Source organism: Buteo buteo, chromosome 18 (genome assembly GCF_964188355.1).
Source record: "Buteo buteo chromosome 18, bButBut1.hap1.1, whole genome shotgun sequence".
NCBI classification, from domain to species: domain Eukaryota; kingdom Metazoa; phylum Chordata; class Aves; order Accipitriformes; family Accipitridae; genus Buteo; species Buteo buteo.
In genome coordinates this window covers 9,898,153-9,926,048 of record NC_134188.1, presented here as the reverse complement: position 1 = coordinate 9,926,048, position 27,896 = coordinate 9,898,153, and the positions used below count along the sequence as shown (strand labels likewise).

Sequence of the window (27,896 nt, the reverse complement as noted above, 5' to 3'; positions counted from 1 at the left end):
TTTTCGTAAAAAAAAATACTAGATAACTGCCTGCTATAAAATAATGCTATATCACGGTACTGTATGTGAGAGTAAACAGACTGCTTTTATAAGAGAAGCTGTTGAAGCTTGAAATAGTAAACCAAGACTGTGTAGATGCTTTGGGTAGCATGCATAAGACGCTACAACCCTCCAGTATTGTCTAAAAGCAGTGCTTCTGATGGACTTTTGATACTTCGGTCCCTTGCATACAGCCTAACTAGTCATGTCCCAAGTCGTTCTTGCTGTTACCTATTTTGGGTACTTTTAGGAAATGCCATCAAAAGGCATGCCAATCTTTTGCCACTGTTCTTTTCCTCTTTTAGTACCTAGGCATGTGACAAAGTCTCAAAATAGGATCTCTTGTCTCTTATGTGGAGAAAAGTGTATTTTATTTGATGTGGTAAGTCAGTTGCTATATACTGGATAGGATCTTAACAAGTTTAACATTGCATGGTAAATTTCGCCCCCCCCCCCGATTTGTTGCGTAGGTCCAATATCTATTCAGAGTGTTCTGTAAGCTTCAGCCTGGTCTTCCTGTACTGGCACTCCATGGCAAGCAGCATCAGATGAAGAGAATGGAGGTCTACACTTGTTTTGTTCGGAAAAAGGCAGCAGTACTTTTCGCTACAGATATTGCAGCTCGTGGCCTGGGTATGTACCCAAAGAAGCAATAGTGATTTACAACGTGATGATCTAACCTTACTGAGACTTTTTAAGACTTTATGCTCTGAAGACCAACCTGATTTGTAGGAAATGAAGCTGCAGTTTGCTTAAGAGCTCATTAGGGTATCTCAGAAGAGAGATGCTTCTTAGAGTTCTGCCATTTCTTTACTGAAGATGGCCACTTCATTTGTGCTTATTTTTTCTCTGTCCCAGAAAGACCTATGTTGTCACTAGTTTTGTAATGGCATTTGTTAGTGAGGTATTCAGTGGAAGCTGTCTTTTATTTATTTGTTTGTTTATTTATTTATTTATTTAAGTTTAGACAATCTAGTTTTTCCAGCCATGTTCTGTGACAAATACCTGGAACAAGAGAAAAATGGAAAAGTGATGTATTTGCTTACTACATGCCATAAGGAGAGATTTCAGCAGTTTTCAGTATTTCTCATGTGCTTGTATCATGTGGGTTATTCCAAAGGATATGAAAAATTACTAACCTACCAGTATGTGGAAATGAAAACCTGAAGGAAGTTTAATGTCTGAACCATGAATGGCATTATAGGACTGTATTCTTAAGGAGGCAGAAAAATAGATGAGGGAAAAACAGGGAGTACTTATAGGACCTGTTTTGGCTTGAGTTTCTTTCCTCTGGTCATTACCTGCTGAATTACGATTTACTTCTGTATATTTTCAGTGGATACTTTGGACTTTGGTGGGGTTTTTTTGCTTGGTTTTTTTGTTTTTTTTTTTTTTTTGTACTTGGAGGCATTTAGGCATGACAGAAGACTGTTTTCAGGAGTCTACATGTTCTTTCAGATAGTAAACTCCATTGTCCAAAATGTAAGGTTTTGTCAGTATGCTACAAAAGGAAGAAAGGTGCTCTAAAAACTGAAGGCAGAAATGAATACTGTTTATCATACCTTCTGCACTGCTGAAATCTCACTAGTGAGGATCTAATATGGTAGTTTGGGTTTAGAGTGTAAGTATAATTGTGGAATACAGCATAGCTACAGATTTGGTCAGGAAGTAACACAGACTTACTCCAATGCAAAGCATGCTGCTGCTGGGTGAAGTGCAGCAGTTAGAAAATGCTTATTCGTAGTATCATTTGCATTCAATGTTGACTTCTTTGTCAGGCTTGGTTACCCCCTCCCATCATGGGAGAGGGACTATGATATTTCTGTATGGGGACAGCTGAAGGAGTGCTGCCTCACCACAGCTAACTCCAAACCCTGGTGGTGTAGGATATTGACACTGTAGGTGAAAAGTGGGTCAGATATTGTTACTTAATTATTAAACGTAGTGGTGTTTTATCATCTGTGTGACACAAAGCATGTCTGTTCTTGTCAAGTGTGAAATTATGTTCCATTCGGTGCACTGTCATAATTTAGGAAATGAAGACACCATTAATTTTAGCTTTCTTTGATGAAAAGAGTGATTGTTTATGATATGCTAATACATGCAATTAATTTTATTTTTTTTTCGGAGGTTGCACCCAATGTCTGTAAACTGGTCTAAATGATGGTTCTTAGAGGAATTAATGCTCCAAAATAGGAGGATGCTCTTGAATAGGAGGATTTTGAGTATAGTGAGGTTAAATTTTGACATATTTTTTTCTTTCCACAGATTTTCCAGCAGTGAACTGGGTCATTCAGTTTGATTGTCCAGAAGATGCAAACACATACATCCACAGAGTGGGAAGAACAGCCAGGTTTGTTTTCACTTTTCATTAATATTTTAATGTTTAACAAAAGACCCTTTTGATTACTTAAGAGTAATGGTTTGACTTAATAATTTCTTAGTGAGCTTCAGAGACTACTTACAGCGGACAGAAAAAATAGCCCCAGTTGTTTAATCTGATCGGGGAAGATTAATAGTGAGGAAGCAAAAATCTTTTGTAATTGCCAGTATTACCTCAAAGGCTGAGTTGAGCATGTTGGTGGGTGGAAAATCTTGTTTTGCCACTGCCATTTATAGATAAAAAAAACCTTTAGACTGTGGATCCAATTTCTTTGTGTCATTGAAGACTTCAAAAGGATGGAAATATTTCTTCCTTATTTTAATTTGGAGAGGAAGGAATCAAATAATGTTAATTACAGGTTAAATTTTTAATTTTCTAAGTCTTGTAGAATTATATTCATAGGGATAGCTTTAGTTAAAATATTTGTGGCTAAGCCTTTGTGATGGAAGGGAGTTACCGAGTTACACTGTTGAAAACCTGTTCCCTGATCTTTGAACTAGATTTTGAAGCGAAACAGAAGCTGTTATTGCATATAATTCAGTAGATCAAAACCTTTACGCAATTATCTGAAATGCAAGACCTGGCATTATATCTTGTACATGATTTAATTTGTTTGTAGTAGTGTTTGCAATATAGGCGTATGTCAAACCGAATGACAGAGCAGTTGCTTAGAATAGGACTTCAGCACTCTGCACTATAGGAATTTGAAATCTGTCTTCCTGGATGAAATGGCATTAAATTTTGGTGACAGTAATAGGAGTGTGTGCTTCTAGCCCTCTTTCAGAATGTGGAAGTTCTAGCTGTGTTTTCATTGTAATTGGTAACATTTCTGTCCCATTCTGTCCTGTGCTTTTCGTTTTCCCATCTACCTGTTATAATAGAATGGAATAACAGATTTTAAATGCTTTTGGAAAAAAACCTGTCTGTGAACATAATCAGTGAATGTTACATATAATTAGATAAAACATGTAGCTATTTGGCTAAATTCAAACCTAGATGTAAGCCAATTCAAACCTAGATGTAATCTCATGCATACCAATTGAGCGAAAAGCATATAGGCTTAGTTAGAATTCTGGGTTTTTTTTTCCCCCCTTTTTTTAATCCTGTGTGGCTTCCACAGAAGGCTTGTAATTTTGTCTTTATGGCATACTGTCATTGTGAAAGGGAAAACAATATATTTGGCACTGTTTAATTGGCAGTTTCCAGGAGACTTGTTGAGCTCTTCCTGAGCTGTGTCACTGAGTTAAAGCACCTCCCTGGAGTTATGATCCTCAGGCCTTTTCCCGATTCTCATTAGGTGCTGAGAAGAGTGATTTTAAGTAGGTTTAGAGAGGGGAAGCAGCTACATGAAGACAAATAACCCCCCTCTTCTGTAATGCTTTTAATAAAAATGTCACACTGATGAGGATGTTAGCCTTGCAACCTTAAGGGTTTGTCTTCAGTGGTCTCTTAAATACAACCTTCTGTGGTTGCTTGAGGGACAGATTTAGATGAAAATTGGGACAGAGGGTCTGTCTTGTAGCCCATGGGCTGTGCTGGATGCCTGCCCCTTGCTTCACTGGACTGTTATTTACATTCCCTTTTATGTGAATTTTTCAGTATCCAGACCTTACTGAAATTGGGAGTACATCTGAGCAAGTTGTTTGAGCTGGCAGGGTGGTGACTGACAGTGAAAGCAAATTCCTTGTGTAGGAAAACCTTTATGGATATTTTCTGTTTCTTAATCTCGTACAAAGGTCAAGGAAGGTTCTACCTACACTGGGCTTTCATTCTGGAGAAACATACAGGCTCTCTCTGTCCTTAAAGTAAAGCAGTCATGGAAAGAGGTTCGTTTAGTGAACTTAATGGCATGAAATAGATCTTTGAAAATAGAACAAGGGAGATGTCTAATAGTTTCAAGTAAATACTGTGCACTGAGTAAATATGCTGTTGCAGTTTTAGATGTGGATTGTTGAGAAAGTACTTCTTGGTGTACTGGAAGTGTTGAGTAGGAAACTTCACTTGTTTTCAATAGCTATAGCTAGCATGAGAAGCTTGTGTTTTTTCTAGAAACTTGATAAAAATGAACTGAACTGCATTTTAGTGGTCCTCATTAACAAGGTTAGAGATAATTACAAATTTTCATGGGTTATGAGAGTGTATAATTGCATAGAATGAAAGCTAAATGAAGTATCTCAGCTAATTAAGAGACTCTGTTAAACTGTAATTAAAATTGGGATGCCAAATACGGTTTACTTTTGAAATCAAATTATTTTGTGATACAAAAGTAAACATGAAAGTCAAGAGAAATTATTTTGGGGATGGAGATGAAAAAACTTTAACAATTGTGGATGTGTTCCCACATCTGTTTTGTAGTTTTGCAAAGCTTTATCTAAGATGAAGGATAATGATTGATTTTTAAGTGGATAAGACCACTGTGTTCCCTAAGTAGCATTTCACTTGCATTTTATCCTGCTGAAGAACATAAATGCAACTCCTGCATTTTTGATTTATGGTAAAGTAAGATCAAGAAAATCTGGGTGTTGTCCAGTAATGCTTTTACTTTATAGTAGATTTGGCATATCTTGAGTGTGGTGGGTTTTTCTTTTCTTTTTTTTTTTTTTGTTAAACTTGAAAGGTATGCTATGATTGGAGTGATGGGAAGCTATTTCTTCCAACTGCTTTCAAAGTATTTATTTAAAGTCTTAACTAGTTCAGTAAAAGAGTTTCTAAAATACTGACAATATCGTGGCCAGGCCCATAAATATTTTTGACTATATTTTTGCCACACAATCTCTTAGAAGTCTGTAATTTAAAATACTAGATCACAGTGTTTTCCTGTGGGTTTTAGTTTCAAAAATTCTAAGTAAATAAGAGCTGCTTGTAGCATTTGTCTGCAAAACTAATTTCTTCTGGCTTTTAATTGCTATTGATGCCTTCTGTTCTGTAGCCTATGAAACCTACAGTTGAAAATATTCTTTGATCAATTTTGTGAAACAAGTTGCAATGCCACTAGGGGACAGCAGAAGATAATAATTTTCGAAGCACACTGATTCTCACTTTTTTTTCCCAACTGTTTTTCCTAACGTAATTTGTAAGTTGTATGGCATGAAAAAACCATCTATAGGGATGTTTTTCTTTCAGTCGTGATTGCATTGATGAGTGGAAAAGACACTGAAAAGTCTATTTTAGCTTTCTATTCATGCAGAAATATCTTGTATTTTGGATGTACCTGTATCTTGGCATGTCTCGGTAATTCATTTCTTTCTTTCCTAGTATTATATTCCTCCTCCTACTCTGTATTTTTTTTTTTTTTCTTTTCCTTCAGAGAAGACTATTAAAAACTGTTACTTGAGTTGAGTGATTTTTCTGTCAGGAGTCTTTTTTTTTTTTTTTTTTTTTTTTTTAAAAAAAGACACTGACAGTGGAATTTTAAACAGAATAAACCTTTCTGCTCTGCAGTTTTTATCTGTGATATGTCCAGAACTTTGTATATGCTTTAGGTCTGACTCAGACTTCTGATGGCATTTAATCCAGGCTAGTTGGTTAAGTTTCTTGGGTGCTTAAACTGACTTAGTAAAGTCACTGTAATTTTGTTGTTGTTGTTAAATGATGTGTGCATACAGGCATGCATGTTCTGTCTAGCTCTACATATGTTTTTTTTCTTTTGGTAAATCGTGCTCTGAAAACAAATGAATAATAAAAGTTCATCTTCCCAAAGCAGGATACTTTGTTGTCTACCATCTTTGTACTGGCTGGTATGATGATTAGAGCCAAGAAGTATGAATGAAGACTTAAAAGATCTATAGGTTTTTTTTTATGCCTTGTGAATACTGAAGAATACACACACATCAAATTTTGGAGAGGTGAAAGGGGCAGGTCATATAATGAACTTAGTCTGTCATGAAGTAAAAAGCTTTGAAGCATGCTCGTTGGGGCTCTGCTTAAGTAATTGCACATTATATGTGTGAAAGTGAGACTAATAAGCCTTTAGAGTAATCCATGCAAGTGGCAATAAAGCATTTATATGTGAGTAACTTAATGGAACTTTCTTCCAATGGTGGAAGCTCTATTTATTTATTTATTTTAATTGGGAAAAATATCCCAGGAATACATGTCTTGGGTCCTGAATAGACAGTACAGTCAAGATGGCAGCTCCTTGTTTGATTTTTTTTTTTATTTTTTTTTTTTTAATTTAAGACCCACTGAAGCAGTTTCACTGATGTTTCTTTAAAAATAAATGCACTATTTAGACCATCTTATATTAAATTGCAGTCAAGTCATCATCCTAACTTAAGTAAAAATAGCTGCCAGTGGAGGTCACAAGAAATTGTTGACACCACATATTTAACTTGCAATTCACATTATTGAATTCTCTAAAATTAAATGCTGTACCCTAGCTACGTTCCTGACAGTGGCCTGTGATGCTGCAGTTGTACTGACTGGCACTGTGTTATTCATTAGAATTCTCTTCATGATGGCATGGTATGAATGTTCCAATACACTGAAATATTAAGTGGCTAAGGTTATTACCTGCTGATATGAAGCTATACTGTAAGCTGTAATAAAAAATAAATAAACACATGTATTTTAATGCAGCAGAGTGGACACAGCTGCTGTGGAAAATGGATTGCTTACAGTCTAGGCTGGAGGACCCAACAACATCCCAAGGCCTTTTGAGTTCAATTTATTCTGAGACTAGCATGATAAGGTTGGTGAACCACTGCCTATTCTTGTCCATTATGTCTTGTGACTAAGACTGTCTGGCAAACAAGGACACCTATCCAGTATGATTGAATGAAGGGGATTATGGTTTTGTAGTATGACTAAAACCCAGCTGCATGGTTCTCAGAACTTGGCAATAGATACAAATGGGCTACTGTTCAGGCAGGAGAAGGAAAAGGATATTGAGTGATCAGAGCAAACCAAACCCCAAAATAAACAAACCCCAAAGCAATCTCTGACTTCATAGCAATATTTACTGATAATTTTTTGGGGATACTGAACTAAGGTCTATGCAATGGAGAAACGGGAGTGAACAAAGCATTAGAAGTGAGCTAAAGCAAAACGAAAAAATGAAACCAGTTCATTTTTTGTTGTTAGTTTTAAACGCTCCATGGGATGTTGGACTGTTCACAACTGATGGGAGAAAGCTCTTCTCCCTGGCTGAATTGAGGAACCAGCAGTGAACACGGCCCGTCTGCAGCATTTGCTCAGCTGCGAATAGCAAGCACCTTTTCTTTACAATTTTCTTGTCATTTTTGTTGGGCTGCTTTGGTAGGACTTGCTGTAGATGATACAGCACAGTTTCAGTTAGCAGTGCACACAGATCTCTTGTTAAAGATTTGTTGTTTTAAAGAAAAATATCTACTACAAAAAGAGACCATTGATCGTGTAGATGGGATAGAAATTCCAATATTCATGCATTGGTTTTCTGTGCTCATTTGTCACTTAAAATAGAATAACAAATTACCACGTTAGGGAAGAAACCCAGCAGTGTAGAAGGTATGATAAACAGTAGATAAAACTCTTCTTGCTCCTGGGCTTGGAGAAATAACGTTTTCTGGGTTTGAAGCTTAGATTTCATCAGTCCTCGTCATGTCAGAAGGCCCAGAAGGTAGTGTAATTGGAAACAAAGTTTTGCCTGAATTGAGCCCAATATGAGAGACCTAAAGCTGTTACTTTAAGAAATATGTTTAAAATGGTAGCTTATATAATCAGATTTAATAGTTGAATTTTAAAACAAAACTATGAATTATTGTATTTCTGTGGAAGGCCTTAGGGGTAGATATGGATATTAGTTTCTCTTTGTTGAAGGATAGTGTGTGGGTTAACAGAATTATTTGTATGCGTATCAGATTGAAATAGGTCTTCTCAGAATAAAACTGTCCATTCTGATATGTTTTGGATATATTTTTATAGATGTCTTGTATTGTTCCTTTACATAAGAGTGCAACAAAGACAAATGTTTGCATCAATGAAATGCTTTTTCCTTCACTACTATAGTTAATTTATCAAGGAATTGAAAATAATTTTAAAGTAAAATATAAATTACAAGCTAGATGTCATAGAACTTGACTCACTCTAACTTTTTTCTAGTCCGTATTATATTAAGCATGTTTGTTAGTTTTTTAGCTAATCTATAGATTGGGAAGTCACTGTCACTAGCTTCTGAAAACTAGATGTATATTTGCACACTCAGATGGTGATTCTCTTTTTTCCCGTACTTCTTACCACAGATTAAGAACTGTACTATGCCAGGTGTTTTTTTTTCTCATCCTCAAGTCTCAATTGCAATAGTGTGTATATTAACAAATATCTAGATAATTTCACTGGCATATTCTTTCAGTCTTTACGGGGGTAAATCTTCGCTCTAGAAGCGGGGATCTGTGCTGCTTTTTGAATTTTGCTTGTCAGTTATTCCACTTGATGGAATCGTCTTATTCTGGGTTCTTCATGGAAACTAAAATTGTATGCAAAGATGTAAAGAACATTATTGTTGCAATATAAAGTGCTCCTGAATATTTGTGTTCTGAGAAGAGTGTGAATGATGCACAGTGAATAAATGATCACCTTAGATGGTGAATAATTTGGCTTCATAGTGGAAGCAACTATTAGTTTTGTATTAATAATTTGGCAACCACGTATGATGAACAAAGGGTCCAGCGGAAGAAGAGTGAAAATATGTAATTAGAGTGTATCATAATGCACATACAAAACCAGGCAAATTTAGTGGACTTGGTTTTGATGCTATTCCAAATGCTTAACTTACTGACTTAACATTTTAAAGAAAGCAGTCTTTTGCTTACTTCTGGTAAGTCTCTAGCAAATTTGATCTGGGTGAGAAAGACACAGCTGAGAAGTTGATCTGACTTCCTTGATGCCTGATTTCCTTTTTCTGAAGGGATCTACTGTGGAGAGTTTCTGCAATACTAATGTATCTGAAGATGGCTTGTTGGCTTGGAATGCAAGACTTTTTAGGAAGGGCTTTGATTTAAGCTCACAAGTTTTGCAGTGATATCTTACTTCCTTCTGTGTCTTTTGACAGATGAGATGACAGCATATGTTGATACTATCCATCCTGGCCCAGTTAGGCTAAGATTAGATCTTTAATCAAGTCAACTTGGTAACGTCCCATTTAAGTTACAGACTAAAAAAAAACAAACCACCACTACTTTTTTTTTTTTTTTTGAGTACAGTGGTAGATGTGTGAGCTCCAAAGCATTAAAAATTACATACTTACAGTTCCTTGCGTGTTTGTGTGTGGTAAATATCTTCAAAAACATCACCTCCTTTATATGGGGTTTTCTGTAATGGGAAATATTCCAATTCAAGAAACTGCAATGCAAGTATCCTTATATCTGCAACCCTCCTACCCTAAATTTTATGATTATCTCATCATCTCCATTTTCTCCTTTGCCAGTTTTTAAAATAGATTATTTTTTTTCTTGCCAAAGCAAGCAGAAATACTGCCTTTAACTCTCTTGAAATTTGGCATCAACTTACATCTTCTGAAATACAAATGTTAGGGAAACACGTTGCAATACATCTGTTCAGGACAACCTGTATAACGTTTCCTGTAAGGTCTGCATATCCATGCAGACTATCCTTACAGTTCTCTTTCCATTGCTCCCATCATTTTTTTTCCTAATAGATGCCTGCCCTACAGCAGAGCACTGGTACCTGATGACCATCAATCAGATATTTCCCATTCCTATTTTATTCTGGTATCACCATGACTCGTATGTCACTGACAACTAAAATATGGTGCATTTGACTGAGTGATACGTTATGATGGTTGTGGCAAGGATGTAAAATTACTCTGAATGTAGTTAGAACAAGCTCAACTCTAGCTGCATGGCAAGGTGGAATTGATTAATAACCATGGTGTGTTTTCATCTGTTGCCTTTGTGATAATGGTAGTGTTGTTTGCTTTAATAGTATTGGCTAGGGGTATATGCAGCCTTTGGCTGCATCTGATCAAGGTTAGATTAAGATAGATTAAGGTCAGCAAAAATTGAGTGTCTCTTTGGCCTGCAAAAAAAAGCATTTTTTTCTCATCCTGTCCTCACTGAGTTGTTGCCATGCTATTAGTTCCTTCATGTTTGATACTAGCTGTCGGCTCAGGGTGATTTTTAACAGAAGTTTAAGATAGATTCTGTCATGGTGAATAAACTGTCCTTTTGATTTGAGTGTTTTATTTATTTTTTGGTATGAAATGAAACTATTCAGCAACTCTTTGTGTTTCTTTGCTAGGGAAATGGTGCTCTTGACATTTTAAACCATTTTTCTCTACTTCTAATTAGCCAGTACCACATTGTTCTAAATAATTTTTCCCATTTTCTTCTTGTCCAGCCTTTGGTGCTTGCCCTTGATTGTAAGCATCCTTTTTCTCATCTGCAGTCAGTGTAAATATATCATTTCTACCCTTGGCTAATGATGATTTGTCACAGCTTCCTTGCTTGTAAGTCAAGACTGAGTTGCAGAAAAGTTACTTGCCTTTTTGATAATATTGAAGCCAAAAGACTCTAGAAAATAAGACAGGTTTGTACTGGAAGTATGTGATTTTTTTTTTTTTTTTTTTTCTTCCCCCCAAAGACTTTCTGCAAGTAAGATGCAATTTTCCACAGAACCGTAATGAATTGTATCTGGTATCCTAAGAGACTGTTAAAATCGCAATGCAAAGATGAGTCCCTGCTCTGGTTTCTTGATTATCTTGAGGAAATGACAGGATAAGTAATATCATCAATTACTACACAGTCCAAGAAAGTTTGATTACTTTGAGGTTTTAAATTTACTTTTCTCTGGCACAGTTGAGGTGCATACTTGGTGAATAATAAATCACCAAAGTGAATTAGCCTTTTAGGTCAGATGTTTGGTTTTGGTGATGATGGACAACTTGAAGGCTGCAGTCAGCAGGAATGGGGAGAACTCCTAATGTCTTCTCATCTGCAGAAGTAGTAGTCCTCCTGCTAAAGAATTTCAGTAGCTGAGGTTGACTCTTTGCTGCTTTATCATCTATAAAGGTTTAAAGGTTTTATCTGTCTACTTAAAATAATTACAGAAATGTTCTTTTGTTGGCTTTAGTGGAGAACTTTATTTCCTTAGGATACTGAGGGATGTTCTTTTCTCTCATGTTTTAGGCATTGTAATGGAAACAAATTTTTAGCAGAAGATCTAAGTGTTCTTTATTGTTTATGCCAGTTCTTAGTAGCTTGTGCTTTCATAAGTTTGCCAATATAGAAGCTTTTAGTATGAAAGACACAGAGAAAACACTTTTGAAAACTTAAATTTTCCACTGAAACCTCTCTTTGAGGTTATCTTTAAGACCATAATTTCCCTGACCCTTGATGGGTATTTCTTCCATGATTTGTATGACACTGGTCTTTCGTAGTGTGTTGCACACTGAATAAAATAAATATAATAAAGCAACAATTTAAGAATGCTGAGTCAGGCACTACAGGTTAAGAAATGCCAGAAGCAACAAAACTACACAAATCACTTCATGCCTTTGACTAAATTTAAGGAATCTGCAAAAATCATCCTTTGTAGGTGTTTATATAGTGTGATCAACACTTTTTGTGTCTTCTTGACAAATGAGGAAGATTCTTGTTAAGAGATTAAGCAGACATTCTTTCCAGATATTGGATCATTCTCATAGCTTTTTTTTGGAATCCTTTCCTTTCGTAGCATCTGTTTTGAAGAGAAGAGCAGAGCTGTGTATAATTCTGTACTCTAAATTGGTGAGACTGGTATTGGCAGCAATATTATCTCTGTCTTCCTGTTTGTTACTACCCTTGGGTAGATAAGAGAGTATTTTCATCCTTCTTTCCAGCAGTGCTCTGAGAGCTCAGGTTCTTCTCATGAAAAATTAGCTGCCTTGTAACTGTGATCATCAATTTTTGCCATAAAATGCAAAGTCCTCTAAGGTTCACTGGCTTTCCAGGACTTCATTGCTTGTTCAAGTAGTGGCAGTGTCTGACATGCACCCACTTTGTGGAAATAATTTGACTGGCTTGGAATGTATAGAGCTTTCTTACAAGGTGCACTTAGTCTACGTAACCAAGTCATTCCCAACCTTAATTATTATATAAAGGGCCGAAACATACATGGGATGTTTGGTCAGCAGTGATGTATGTCCTCCTATGCTTTTGGTAAAGATAATAAATTGCCTTAAACCAAGCATATGGGTTGCTTTAGAACTCTTTTTTTTTTTAGGAAGATTCTACAAGCTGATATTTCTGCATTAAGAACATTTTAGGTCTACTAATTAAATGGATTAAAATCAAGTTACTATCATTTTTGTACAGTATCTCTCCCTCAACCACAACTGTAAAGGAGTATTTTTTGGGACAAAGTCCAAATGTCTTACCATTTGTTTTGGTACACTTACCAAACCATATAAAACCAGTAAATTTACATTGTGTTAGTAAGTGGTGGAGACTGTCCTCTTAGCAACAATTTGATTTCCATGTAAAATTTCAAAATCTAGAATGTAAGGGCTGAAATCTCATGACAAAACCATATATTAAACATTTTAAAATTATCTTTAGAAGTCATTCCCCAAACCCATCATGCATAGCACTGGGGAAGGGGAAAAAAAAAAAAAAGGCATCGGAGAGCATTTTGTTGTGATTTTTTCCAAATTCATCAAATGAAAGCAGAGAGCTGTAATAAAAGCTGTCAGACTGTTTTAACTGCAGATTTTGTTGCTACTTGCATTGCTTACTCTGCTGTGACAGATAGTGTTTATAGTTTTCAAACAGTTCTGCAGTACTGTTTTTGCCAAGTGATAACTGTTTATACTTGGAGAAATGTGGGCTTTCTATGTTCCATCTGAAATTATTTTTATCAGTTAATGGTATGAATATTGTTTGATGTGCCTGAGAACATCCTTCTGCACTGTCTCGCCACCAACTTAAAAGCTGTCTTAAGCCACGTAGTCTTGACTCGAATACTTCCTTAAATAGCACTTATGTCCCCTTTTCTATGCACAAAGACTGAACTGGTGTTTTCTTCTGTCATTGCTGAGCTTTTATTGGAAAGATGTGGCTTACCCTGGCATAGTCTTGTTCTCTGTGGTCTCTGACCCAAAGACAAACTAATAGCATCTCCTACCCTTCTGCTGGTGGTTTACATCTTTTGTATAATACCTTTTCCCTGATGGTTCTCTTGATGGAGAAGAGTGAATGCAATTGGAGTAAAGACCCAACAGGAGAATGTATGATGGAGTAACAGAAGCTGAAGATTTATGAAATGGCAGCAGGCTGAGTGGAATAAAGTTAGAGGAAATGGTTAACTTTCCATATAGAAAACAGGAAGGACAAACCAGATATGTGTAAGATGGATGAAAAGTTTTACCAGCGTAGGAAAAAAAGACAAATACAACTGGAGTAGGAACCAAACCAAAGGCCTGTTAAGGTAGTAAATAATTTGATATAAAATGGCACTTGAAAAATAATACAATGAGTATTTTGTTTCAAATAAATGGAATACTCATAGACATAGCAGTTTATGTATAGGCTTACAATCTGCTGCTGCCCAGGGACTTCCCTGTGAGTAGCTCTTGGCAGTTAGAGCTCTATACGTAGTAACTTGCCACTCTCTTATTTTGCTTTGTCCCACACATTGCTCTCATCAGTTGACTGTGAGTTGGATTCTGTCCAATTTTGGCATATTTCTGAAATTTAGTTCAACTGGTGTTTTTTGTATACTGGAGGACCCTATGCAATATTTTCCTATCAATCTGTACTCTTAAGAACTATTTGTAAATGTAAAAGAAGAAATAATATATGTGTTACAATAGATATGGACTTACATAATGCAGATAAACTAACTCATCATTACTACTTTGTTAGTGGGACTTACAACCATTGTCTTGTTTATTTACTAATGCTGTTGGGTACTTTTTTCTCCTTGAATGTCCTCAAGTTGCTAAATTTGCTGAAAGTAGGAACTGACATTTTCCTGCACAAGCAGAAAGTGAACACGAAGATGCTTTATGAATAAAACAGAAGAATTTTTATTACTTTGCCCACCATGTATCTTAATTACCAAGTCAGCTACATTTGGTATAGCTGTTAAGTGCATTGGAGAGTGAATTCTAGATATGTTCTTATGGGATCAGTCTGATTGTATTTTTTCTTTTGCACCTAAAAACTGCTTCTGTAAATGAAGGAACTCCTGTTTTTATGCTTTTCTTTCAGTGCCTCTGTGACCTGTTAGAAGAGTAGCCTTTATTGAACTTCCAAGTAGGATTTGTTTGGGATCAAGGCACTTATCCTTTCCTGGCCTTTAACTTCTTTCACTTGCAGGATGTTCAAAGGAGAATGAGTCGCTACCAGGTGTTAAGACTTGTCTGTTGGTAAAGGATGAATGCAAGTAGTTAGGTCTTCCAGTACTGTACGCTTTGATCAAGTGCCATTTGATTACTACATAAATATTTCTAATCTAGGGAAGAAAAGATCCACTGATCTGAATCTGTGTCTTAGTCCCAGATGTTTAGGGCTCTAGGTGTAGTTTTGAAATCAGCTCAAGTGGAGATACAGGCAAATCACTTGACTGGTTTGCCTTTTCTTAAGTGAGGATTTTTGTTTGCTCCTTGGGCTGATTATAAGGAAGCAAATGTAAATTCTCATTGGTCATTGAAAACATCAACAAAAAATTGTATTTTTTGCATGTTTGCTTGAGGTGTCTTTTTTGTGTTTTTTTCCCTGATCAGATACAAAGAAGGTGGTGAAGCTTTGTTGTTATTGCTTCCCTCAGAAGAAAAAGGCATGGTGGAACAGCTTTCACAGAGGAAAGTACCTGTCAGTGAAATCAAGTAAGTGACTAATGGCTTGTCTGTTATTCAGCCTTCTTTCTACAGGAATAATGTGTGATGAGTCTATGACAGTCCTGATGGAGTAAAGTGCCTGAATTGCCTGGAACTGGACAAACAAGGGAGATTTGGATAGCATTGTAGAAGGAAAAGACCTTGAGAGGTTACCTGTTCCATCCCCTTTCTCAAAGGCAGGATCAGCTGTACAAATCATTCTTACCATTCTTATCAGATGCTTGTCTAACTTGCCAATTCTTCACAATTTCCCAAAGTGATCTCACCTATACTCAACAGTTCCTACCATTAACGTTTTTTCTTCAAGCGTCTGATAAGCCTTGTAAGTAATTGAAGTATTTCTTTTGTCCTGTGCCAAGAATATATGGAAAATGATGTATTCTCTTACTCTTTGCAATACTTTTAATGTAATTGAACATAATTATGCTATCTCTTTCTCCTCTTTTCTTTTGCAGATTAAACAAATACAATTTCTTTAATCTGTCCTTGTATGTTTTTTACACCTGTTATCATTCTTGTTTCTCTTACCTGTCTTTAGTTCTAGACTATTTCTCCAGTTTGTCATGATCTTTCTGAATCAGTTAGTTGAAGAACAGGAAACAAAAAATGTGGCTAAATGGTCATTTTACATACTGCAGAGAATATTCTGATGGAAACCTGTAGAGATCTATGCTATCTGTACAAGAGAGAACTGACTTTGAAAGAGTTGCAGAAGCATATAATGATACCATGTAAAAATAAAGAAGCTTTTACATTTCCAATTTCTAGTAAATGCAGAGTAATGGACATATAGAAAAACCAAAAACCCTAACTGTCAAAATAATAATAATAATAAAAAAACTAAAAGGAATTGGTGGTAATTTCTTAATTAGCAGCTATAGGTAGGAGGGAGTTCATTGTTCTTTGAGCCTGTCAGTCTAATGTTAAATCAAAAGAGGAAACAGAGTGTGAAGGAAATATGGAAGAAGAATTGAAAGCAAGCCAGAAAATGTGGTATGAGCCTGACTTGATTTTGAATATTTATGTAGTTCAGGTTGCACTATGCCAAAAACTGTAGAATGGAGCTAGAAGAAATCAGAGAAGGATGACAAGGTAGAAAATTAAGTTTCTGTACAAGTGGGTATGAGCAAGGCTAGGACTATTTTACTTTGAAAAGCTGTGGTTTGAATGTGAAGATGTGAATATTTAAGCAAAGAAGATAATTAACTGCAGAAAGTGTTTGTGGAACAATTGTTTTTGAGAAGAAATCAAAATAGGGTGAAACTTTAAGTGGTGGTTATTACTTCATTGCTTAAACCTTCAGGTCAGCTCAAAATTAACAAGTTGTCATTTCTGCAGAGAATAGAAACATGCATATAGCACTTTCCATATTTAAGGCTTAGTTTTACTTTTTTAAAGTATTTTTGATGTATAGGATATGCTGTATCAGAGGCACTTGTGAACTGTATTTGTGAATGTTGCTTCTATGTAACAAACAGTACACAGCAGCCAGTGAAGTAAATACACCTTTTCTGGTCAAACGCCTATCAATTCTGTGTAGAATATGCGTGAACTCCAAACATAAGACAACTTTCTCTAAAACAGCGAAAATAAGGACTAGAATGGAGTCAAACAGCTACCAAAAGTCTAATTGTGCTTAAAGCTTTCTTTTGACATTGCTGTTTAAAAAAATAAAAAGCACCACACAACAACAACAAAAAAACCAAACAAAAAAAACCCCAACTGAATGAGGACAATATCAGTAAAGAAACTGAATTAAAGTCTGATATTTTCTTTTCCTTTAAGCATCATAGCGCTTTAAAAGGATCTGTTGTATAACCACCACAGCCTAAGCAAATTATGTCTTTTTTCAAACTTCATCTTTTTCCTTTTTAAAATGATAGTTATTCAAATAATTTATCTTATTTTGATATTCCCTAAATAAATGTCCAATCCCATGCACATTATAAATATTTCACCTTTCTTTGACAGCTAGGCTTTTAACTTCTTGAGTAATGCAGTTAATTGTTTGAACAGCTTATCATAGAAAATGGTAAAAAAGCCTCTTTAGCCTGTATTTATCCATGTAAATACAAATCGGTGTTTTTGTATTAGGATAACAATTCAGTTTTAATAAGGCAAATATTTCATTTCCCCAGCAATAAATGCATCTTCTATTTATAATTCAGGTTAGATGTGTCTCTGGAGAGACATCCATGGCTGCATCTCTTAACACATTCTTGTTAATCTGATGTTACATCAATGGAAAACTCTCTGTTTTGTTTTTTTTTTGTTGTTTTTTTTTTTTTTAAACACCACCCCCAAAATTCATTCTTTTACCAAGCCACTAGCGCATATGTATAATAAATACATTTAAGTAACATTCTTAACCGGAATCATTATAAGCAAAGTCAGGGCTTTTGATTGTTAATACATTTTAACAGCTTGCCCTGAGATCCAGTCTTTCAATTTGCAAAACACACCTTATTAGTATTTGTAACATCATAATGAAGGGGAATGCTTTTACTTAGAATTGTCTGCCTAGTGTGGTTAAGGCTTAAATGGTTTAGTATTGTACTTGTAAGAGGCTAACTAAAATCCTTAAAAAAAATTCTTGTAATTACTTGTGGTTTGTAAACCAGTTTCATCCTAAAAGTTTTTAACTGCAAGTCTTCTTAGGTTGTTTCCTTCTAGCCAGTTTCCCAATTAATACAATCCTGGTGTGTTTTGTCAGTTGATAAATTGTTGAAGAAGTCGAATCAACCCATGCATGTCCAGGTCTTCTGTTGAAGTCTTCTGGTGGTGTTTGTGCATGTTCACCTAATTGTAGATTCTCAAGAATTGAGAGTCTTACCTTCTAACTCGTGAGTTAGAAGGTAATGAGCATTGCTCACTACTGACAGAGTTTAACTCTTGAAACTGCTGAAATTCATTCTGAAAGCTTTTTTGTTTCTAAAATATCACTGTCAATTAAAGTGCTTGTTTTGCTGTTGTTGTTAACCTGTTATCTTGCATAGGGATTGCAAGAACCAGTTTTCTGTTACTTTCCCTGTTTTGTATTTTCTGACTTATAAACAGCTCTTAACATTTATTTCATTTAGACAGAGCTTTTAAAATAGTACCATAATTTGAAAGGAGAGAGGAGAAGAACTTTTTTCTTTTCCTGACTACCTATTCAAAAGGCTAGGGTTTGGGCTGTTTTCTTAATTTTCAATTTTAAATCTAACTCCCTGTAGAGCCTGTTAGTATACCATTCCTTTCTAATCAGCACAAGCTGCTAATTTACAGGTACTAGTTTTAACAATACATCTCTTTTTCAGTGTTCAAACAGAACAAGAGAAAATGCAAAATATGCAATAATAAGTACCATATTTTAGAGCATTCAAATATGGAAAAATCTATTCTGAAAATATTAAATATTATGTACATATTTATAAAGAGTCTATAATTTCAAAGTTTTAGATGCAAGCTGTAAACTGAAATTATTTTTCATAGTACCTTGGGACTACTTCATGGCATCCAGTTTTTTTGAGTAACAAGATAAGAGCTGCTTCCTAAGGGGTTATCATAACAAATTTTGTGTCCAGAAAATTTTAGGAAAGAAAGTGCAAGTATGTAGATACTCATGATGTAATATTGCTTTCTTTAATATTATGACAAAAATGTGGTTCTTGAAGAAAACAACAATAACAAAACACCTTTTTTTCTGACAGTGGAGAATACTTGGATGTGTATTCCCCATTACAGTAATGTTAATACTAGGGAATCTATTAAGACTTGCTGTCTCCCAATTACCATCATTACTGTAGGACAATCCATTGGTGTCACTAACCAGCATGGTTATGCACCTGTATGTGATCTGCTGGTGTGAGGCTGGCAACTCTGAGCAGCCTTCCTTAGGTCCCAGCTCTTCCTCCTCTCTCCAGCCTTCCAGGTTGTCCAGTGTAACCATAGACAGCCACATTCCAGGCTGAGAGCACAGAGCAAAAGCTGCTGCTGCTTGGAAGCTGAGTGGAATATGGAAACTGTTTTACTGCATCATGGCAGTATGGTCTTTTTGGTGCTGGTTGAACTTTTTTGTTTAAATTCCGCTTTGGAGAGGATGGGGAAGAGAGAGTATCTAGTTAAAGCAGTGCTTCTATCCTGGTCTTAAAAACAGGGGAAATGAGAGGAAAGCAGAGTGCGTATCGACCAGGAAATTTGGAGTGATGTCTGATCAGTTCATGAGACCAAGCAAACTGAGTTCATATTTACATCATGGCACAGTCAAGTGTGGCCATTTATGCAACTGCTAAGCAAAACAACAGTTTCAAAAAAGTTACACTGCTACTTAAATGCAAGATTTGTGCTCACAGAGTAAGAAAAGAAATAAACAGCCTAGTAAAAAATGACAGACAATGTCATAAAATGCCCTTCTAGTCTTTGCATTGTTGGTTCTAGCTCACTGCTGCTTAGCTGTTTAGGCAAGCTTATAAATTATGATAATGCATTTAAGTGTTTAGATTTTAGGTTTGTCTCTCCAAATAGTCACATGTATATAATTGTTGTAAAGAGTTTTATTGTTCAGAAAGAAATAACATGCAAACTCATTAAAACCAAAATCCAATTTAACAATGACCAGCTTTCTTATTTTTGGAATCCCAGCATGAGATGAAGATGACAGTGGGTGGCTGTCGTGATACAGTGTTTTAGTGGAGAGAATCCAGTATTATGAGTCTTTTTCTAATATTCAGTGTTGCAAATTTACTCGTTCATTAACAAACACATAACCTCAAAATGTGCTTGGGGCATTATATTCTTGGTTGACATTGCTTAGATCTATACCGCATTATCTTGCCCTTCTTTTAATTGTAAAGTATCTTCTGTGTTTCTGTCTTTTTTTCAAACCCTTTTCTTGCAAATTTCAACCAAATAACTCAAACTAAAATGTATGTGCAGTCAACAAAATGTTGTTACATCTTGTCTAAGATTATTGGCCATTACGCTTGGAGCCCCAATGATGTATTGTCTCCTATAAATAATGAATCATATTCCTACAATAATCAAGTCATAGAAAATAATGAGTAATAGCAGGCCCAGGTGAGAATTGGAACTTGCTATGCATTTTGACAGTGACAAGTGAGTAGTCGACAGTCCAAACTACTCTTTGAATACAGCTCCAAGGCCAGTTTTGCATTTACCTAACGATTTCATGTACACCATATTTCCCTAGCTTATGAGAACGTGCAACTGCCAGATGCTTTGCTAACATCAAATGTGACAACTGCTGTTTCTTTCCTATTCTTAAAGCCTGCTAATGCTGGTATGGAGGATAATCAAACTGATTAGTCATGTTTTGTTTCTGACTAAGCTATGTTGGCCATTGTGTGTTTGCGTATTTTCTTGAGGTGCTTAAAAGTTGTTTTTTTGGTATCAAGAAAAAAGTTAATCCTTTAACTTCTTTTTTTTTGCTCCCTTTGAAGATGACCACTCTGTTTACTTGCCCTGTCTCATAGATTTTTATCTATCTCAGATGAGTCCTCAAGAATAGATACAACTATGACTCAAAAGTGCTTTTTCTTTCTCTCTAGTTGCTATGGAGCAAATTTCTTTTGACTCAGCTGATTTATCTAAATACCTGTTACCCTGTGATTTGTGATTCTGATGTGAGCTTGGACTGTGCTGTAGCTGTTGTTAGCTGTCTGATTACAGCTGCCACTTTGAGTGAAGACTGGGGGAAAAAAAAAAGACACTGGCTAATTTAAGTGTCTTGAGGTCATCTCTTAATAGCTTTCCCATAACTTAACAGCAACCCAACACTTCTCTCGGCTGTCTTACTACCAAGTGTGTTCGTGTTAATTTTTTTTTTGTTAGTCATGCTACCCCTTCATTACCTTTTGTATCTCATTTTGTGCTTGTAATTCTTATTTTATCCCTGTGTATTTGTGCTGTTTTTGTACTTGTCTTCAGTTCTACTTTAAGCTTTCTTCTTGAGTTTCAGGTCATCCAGCCATCCTTTTTACTCTTCCTCCTGTCTTTCCTCTGCTGTGAGGTAGTATACTTTGTGTTTGTACCTTCTAATACAATTTGGTATTAAGCAAGACACTACCTTTATTTTGCTATTCTACCATTTTTCCTTTGTTAGGGTCATAAATATTTTCATTGTCACTTTCTTAATCATGTTTTATAGAATAAAATCTAGAAGAGCCTTCTCTCTATTTACTTTTTCTGTCTTTGATATCTTGTGTGCATTCCATCCTGCATTGCAATTCAAAGACTTGTTGGTCAGTTTGTCCCCCACTGCATATTTCGTGCCTTTTCTTTCTTATGTCTTTACAGTTTCAGAGCAAATGACATGCTAGCTTGAAACTGGAACTCAGCTTTTTGATCTTTCACTAAAACTGTAGCTAAATAGCTCTTGTGTACGCTACAGTTTTCCACTTTGTATCTGACAGAGATAAGAAATTGAAATGGTGAGGGAATAAAGCTTGGTGTCTTTATAAATTAAATTATTCTTTGGTAATACCCTCCAACCCTTTGCTTAATTGCTGCTTTCATATTTAGTAAGAATAATAGCCGATGATAATGGCTTATGTTACAAAAAATAACTATAAAATGTTTCTTGCCTGGTATTTTAATCAGAGTCATGTTTTTTAGACTGACTTACCTCTATGTGAAGAGGCATGATTGATTTTTTTTTTTTTTTCTTGACTTCCTTCAGCAACGACTATGTTTTGTTGTACAGTATTGGGATGACGTGACACACAGCAGCACGAACTAGATTAAGAAATCTGGTAGTTGTGCATCTCTTTTGACCTCTACTTGAGTGGTAACCTCCTACCATGTTTGGTAGGTTGTGTGATACACTTGGGTGGCACCGGCAGATCAAAACCAGAAGTAGATAAGAAAAGATCTGGGCAAATAAACCTGGAATAGTGTAGGTATCATTGGAATAAGTAAAAATCCAGAGTTTGGGAGAGGACTGGCATGCCTTGTTACTAGTTTTAATGGCATTTTCTGTAATAGTCACTGTTCCTTATTCACTTGATCGGTATCTTGAGGAACTCTTAAATCTGTTTAATCTCAAGGTCCTTTATTTTTGCTCATATGGCTATAAGAAAGAAGTACTTAAATTTCAGTATTCCCAGGGCAATGGATCTTATTTAAGCTTTCAAAAATGCTGAGAATTTCCTTATGAAGACTGCTATCTCAGTATAAAGTAGTACAATAATTCATTATACTACTTTATATTTTTTTTTCCTCAGCGTTTTTTTAAATTCAAGAAGTTCTTTACTGCTGATTTTGACTTTGCTTTGGAAGAAGTTTCACCACCTTCACCGAAAACTGTCTCTGGATAAAAAGTCTGAGCTCCCATTTTTCTTTTCTGTATTATTTGTTTGAGGAGTTTGTGCTTCATTCTTATTACAGTTCCATTCTCATCTGTTTCAGAGTGGTAATAAGTTTATGCATATTAAAGCACTGCGGAATATGTGAAGATACTCCTGAGAACTTAATAGGTGCTTATTTTTGCATGTTCTAATAATTAAAGCTAACTTTCTTCCTCTTTTTTTTGTTTTTAATTAGAATTAATCCTGAAAAAATTACAGACATCCAAAAGAGGATGCAAGCTTTCTTAGCCCAAGATCAGGAGTTAAAAGACAAAGCTCAAAGGGTAAGTCATCTGCTTCACTATAGTTCTTGAGGCATGCTAGTTGAATAGAACTGCTGTTGGAACAACTGACCTGCTCATATATGCCCTAGCAGCAGTGTTTGGAACTGCTAAATTGTTCTGATTTTTAAGCTTTAAAACACGGCATCAGGAGAAACAATAATCACATATTAGCAGTTGGTGTTAAGTATGCCTGTATAGCCTGTGTGAGTTGACATGGGCTCAACATGGGCTCATAATGCTAATGCCTGAAGAGCTGCCTAACCTACTGGTCTTGTGCCGAGGTTAAGTCGTAGGTGGGGACATTTATTTTAGTCTTGGGTATGAAAGTAAGTTTTGATTTAGTAGTCACGGCTTCTCAGCTGTTTGAGGGTTTCTACTGTTTTGTTTGAGTCTTTCCCAGCTGTTTGAGACCTGAAACTGGGGAGGAGGAACCTCATACAGCAGTACAGGCTGGGACCAAATGGCTGGAAAGCAACTTTACAGAAGAGGACCTGGGGCAACAGGTAGTCTTAGTGGACAACAGGCTAAACATGAGCCAAAATTATGCCTTTGCAGCAAAGCCAACCACATTCTGGGCAGCATTGGACAGAGCGCTGCTGGTGGGTCAAGGGAGGTGATCCTTCCCTTCCCTTGCCCTCTACTCAGCCCTGGTGAGACACATCTGGAACGCAAAGTTTGATTCTGGGCTTCCAATACAAGACAGACATGGACATGGTGGAGGCAAGAGCAACGAAGAACCACAAAGATGATTGAGCACTTGGAGTATCTCCTGTATTAGAATCATAGAATAGAATCATAGAATCATTTAGGTTGGAAAAGACCTTCAAGATCATCAAATCTAACCATCATCCATGCCCACTAAACCATGTTCTGGAGTGCCTTGTCTACACGCTTTTTGAATACCTCCAGGGATGGTGACTCAACCACTTCCCTGGGCAGCCTATTCCAATGTCTGACAACCCTCTCAGTAAAGAAATTTTTCCTAATATCCAACCTAAATCTCCCTTGCCTCAACTTGAGGCCATTTCCTCTTGTCCTATCACCAGCCACCTGACAGAAGAGACCAGCACCCACCTCACTACAACATTCCTTCAGGTAGTTGTAGAGAGCGATAAGGTCTTCCCTCAGCCTCCTTTTCTCCAGACTAAACAACCCCAGCTCCCTCAGCTGCTCCTCATAAGACTTGTGCTCCAGGCCCCTCACCAACTTGGTTGCCCTTCTCTGGACACGCTCCAGCACCTCAATCTCTTTCCTGTAGTGAGGGGCCCAAAACTGAGCACAGGACTCGAGGTGCAGCCTCACCAGTGCCAAGTACAGGGGAACAACCACCTCCCTGCTCCTGCTGGCCACACCATTTCTGATGCAGGCCAGGATACCATTGGCCTTCTTGGCCACCTGGGCACACTGCTGGCTCATATTCAGGCAGCTGTCAACCAACACCCCCAGGTCCTTTTCCTCCAGGCAGCTTTCCAGCCACTCTTCCCCAAGCCTGTAGCGCTGCATGGGGTTGCTGTGACCGAAGTGCAGGACCTGGCACTTGGCCTTGTTGAATTTCATACGACTGGCCTCAGCCCATCGATCCAGCCTGTCCAGATCCCTCTGTAGAGCCTTCTTACCCTCAAGTAGATCGACCCTGCCTCCCAACTTGGTGTCATCTGCAAACTTGCTGAGGGTGCACTTGATCCCCTCATCCAGATCATTGATAAAGATATTAAACAGAACAGGGCCCAACACCGAGCCCTGAGGAACACCACTTGTGACCTGCCGCCAACTGGATTTCACCCCACTCACCACAACCCTCTGGGCTTGTCCATTCAGCCAGTTTTTTACCCAGCAAAGAGTGCACTTGTCCAAGCTGGGAGATGCCAGTTTCTCAAGGAGTATGCCATGAGAGACAGTGTCAAAGGCCTTGCTGAAGTCGAGGTAGATAACATCCACAGCCTTTCCCTCATCCACTAGCCGGGTCACCTGGTCATAGAAGGAGATCAGGTTGGTCAAGCAGGACCTGCCTTTTGTAAACCCATGTTGACTGGGCCCGATCCCCTGCTTGTGCTGGACTTGCCATGTGAGTGCTCTCAAGACAAACTGTTCCATGATCTTCCCTGGTACCGAGGTCAGGCTGACAGGCCCATAGTTCCCTGGATCCTCCCTCCAACCCTTCTTGTAAATGGGCGTCACGTTGGCAAGCTTCCAGTCCTCTGGGACCTCCCCTGTTGACCAGGATTGCTGATAGATGATGGAGAGCGGCTTGGGAAGCACCTCCGCCAGTTCCCTCAGTACTCTTGGATGGATCCCATCAGGTCCCATAGATTTGTGAGTGTCCAGATGGTGTAGGAGGTCACTAATTATTTCCTCCTGTATTAAGGGGGGTATATTCTGCTCTTCGTCCTCGCCTTCCAGCTCAGGGGGCAGAGTACCCTGAGGATAACTGGTCTCCCTATTAAAGACTGAGGCAAAGAAGGCATTAAGTACCTCAGCCTTTTCCTCATCTCTGGTGGCAACGTTCCCTTCTGTATCCATTAAAGGATAGATATTCTCCTTGGGATTCTTTTTACTGTTAACATATTTGTAAAAACATTTTTTGTTGTCCCTTACAATAGTGGCCAGATTTAGTTCTAGCTGAGCTTTTGCCTTTCTAATTACCTCTCTGTATGACCTAACAAGATCCCTGTACTCCTCCCAAGTTGCCCACCCTTTCTTCCAGAGATGATAAACTCTCCTTTTTTTCTTGACTCCTAGCAAAAGCTCCCCGTTCAGCCAGGCTGGTCATTTTCCTTGGCGGTTCGACTTGGCGGCACATGGGAATAGTCTGGTCCTGAGCCATTAAGATTTCTTTCTTAAAGAATGTCCATCCCTCCTGGACCCCTTTGCCCTTCAGGACCGTTTCCCAAGGGACTCTCTCAACCAGTGCCTTGCAGAGGCCAAAGTTTGCCCTCCGGAAGTCCATAGTGGTGGTTTTGCTAACCCCCTTCCCAGCCTTACCAAGAATTGAGAATTCTATCATTTCATGGTCGCTAAGCCCAAGACGGCCTCCGACCATCACACCTCCCACCAGTCCTTCCCTGTTTGTAAATAACAGATCTAGCAAGGCTCCTCCCCTGGTTGGCTCACCCACCAGCTGTGTCAGGAAGTTATTTTCCACACACTCCAGGAACCTCGTAGATTGTTTACTCTCTGCTGTGTTGTATTTCCAGCAGACGTCTGGAAAGTTGAAGTCCCCCACGAGAACAAGGGCACACGATTCTGAGACTACTGCCAGCCGCTTGTAGAATGATTCATACATCTTTTCAACCTGGTCGGGCAGTCTATAACAGACTCCCAGCACAATATCTGCCTTCTTGGCCTTCCCTCTCATCCTCACCCATAAGCACTCCACCTTGTCATCACAATTGTGTAGCTCTGTACAGTGGTAGGCAAAAATTTATATATAAAAAAACTCCATTTAAACCCAAGAAAAAAACTTCTATTGTGAGTGTAGTTGAACACTAGAACAGGTTGCACAGAGAGGCTGTGCAGTGTTGGTTGTTGGATATTAAAACTGGGTGTCTTCCTGAGCAGCCTGCTCTAGCTGACCTTGCTTTGAGCAGGGCTTTGGACTAGATGATCTCCAGAGGTACCTTTCAGCTTCAACTATTCTGTGATTCTGTAAAGCATAAAGCTTTTAAATTAGTGCAAATACATCTACTTTTCATCATGTATTCTTGGTAGCACGATGAAGAATAAGAAATGGGTACTCTTTTCAGTTCAGTAGCCCTTTTGATTGAAGGGGTTAGGTAAAGGCAGTGAAGGCAATGTTCAAGGCACTACTATTTTTGGTGTTTAGGTATCCCACGTTTTTGTAGCGTACAAAGTATTACTTGTAGCATGTCAGCGTAAGCTTCATCCTAACATTGCACAGGCCAGGTGTACTGGTGACATATTATGATCATCTGCAACTGCCACAGGAAGTTGCAGTTACAACAATTTGTATTAGAAGTGACAGAGCAGCTGGTTGGGGGAGGACGAGAGTAGGAGGAAGCCAGCATTATGTTACTTGGAATGAAAATCTAGCAAACCTCTGTGTTTCTGGCTTTGGCTTCTTAAGATCTCTTAAAAGGCAGAGAAGATCATTCTGAATTAGGCAAAAGAAAATAATGATTAAGTTCAGAGTAGCACAAGAATAAAATCAAACATGGGCCATCTGTCAGTGTTACAGATAAAAATTTAAATTGATTTTAAAAATTTTTTTTAATTGCCATTTAATTACCCTTTCAAGCCATTTTTGTTGCAATTTTTCATTTATGGGTAGCAGTGCAGTATTGTCTTGCAGCAAACTGTACATAAATCAGTTTTTGAAAATCTTGAACTATGGACAAGTGGTTTATCGTGGAACTGTCCCTCCTTAATAAGATTTAATTATGAGTGTTCAGACATACTATGCAAATATGCCCCAGTAGTCTTACATATCAATGTGAATAAAACAATAAAAATAATGCAAATGAAATCCTGACCTTGGATCCTTATCTGGAATGCTGGATTTCTCAAAGACATGGGCATTGTGCTGTCTAGCCTGTCTGTTGCAAGCTGCCAAATTCTTGACATTTGTAAGAAATAAATTCCCTACCTGAATGGATCAGATAGCAGTGAAACAGCACAGCTGTGCACAGGAGTTCAGGTAGGATATAGTTTACTGTGTTGAGGGCATGAGGTCTAAGTGATTGTGTCCTCTAAGCTTGTTGATTTACTTCAAGATGCTTTTACTTTGTTAAAAAAAAAAAAAAAAGGGAAAAAAAAGAAAATTCTTGATTACTAATTGCTTCAGCAAATGTCATGGTTCATTTGATAGGACATGGTTCCTCTGCTGTTGCTTGGAAAGAGAGTGAATCAGACTGGGGGTCCTTTGGAGCCTTTGTAGTTCTTCTCATGGACTGATGCTGCCTTTTGGCATTTCTTGTAATTTTAATATTTAATATATCAATTCATCCAGTTCTGGAAAACAGTTTAAAAAAGAATGTTTTTTTTCTTGCTAGTTTGGACGTTACTGTGTAGGG

General features: G+C 37.4%; 1 protein-coding gene across 2 annotated transcripts in view; it reads left to right on the top strand.

Annotated features, from left to right (window-relative positions):
• Nucleotides 1-27,896, top strand: part of DDX10 (DEAD-box helicase 10) — a 192,135-nt gene that overhangs the window by 11,811 nt on the left and 152,428 nt on the right. For both annotated transcript variants that reach the window (XR_012653422.1, XM_075049977.1), the window contains exons 8-11: nt 510-672; nt 2,308-2,392; nt 15,123-15,224; nt 22,779-22,866. Coding sequence is in view for 1 of the 2 variants with exons in the window: in XM_075049977.1 (XP_074906078.1) it covers nt 510-672; nt 2,308-2,392; nt 15,123-15,224; nt 22,779-22,866 (438 nt within the window). In the remaining variant the exon portion in view is untranslated. The remainder of the gene's footprint in view (nt 1-509; nt 673-2,307; nt 2,393-15,122; nt 15,225-22,778; nt 22,867-27,896) is intronic.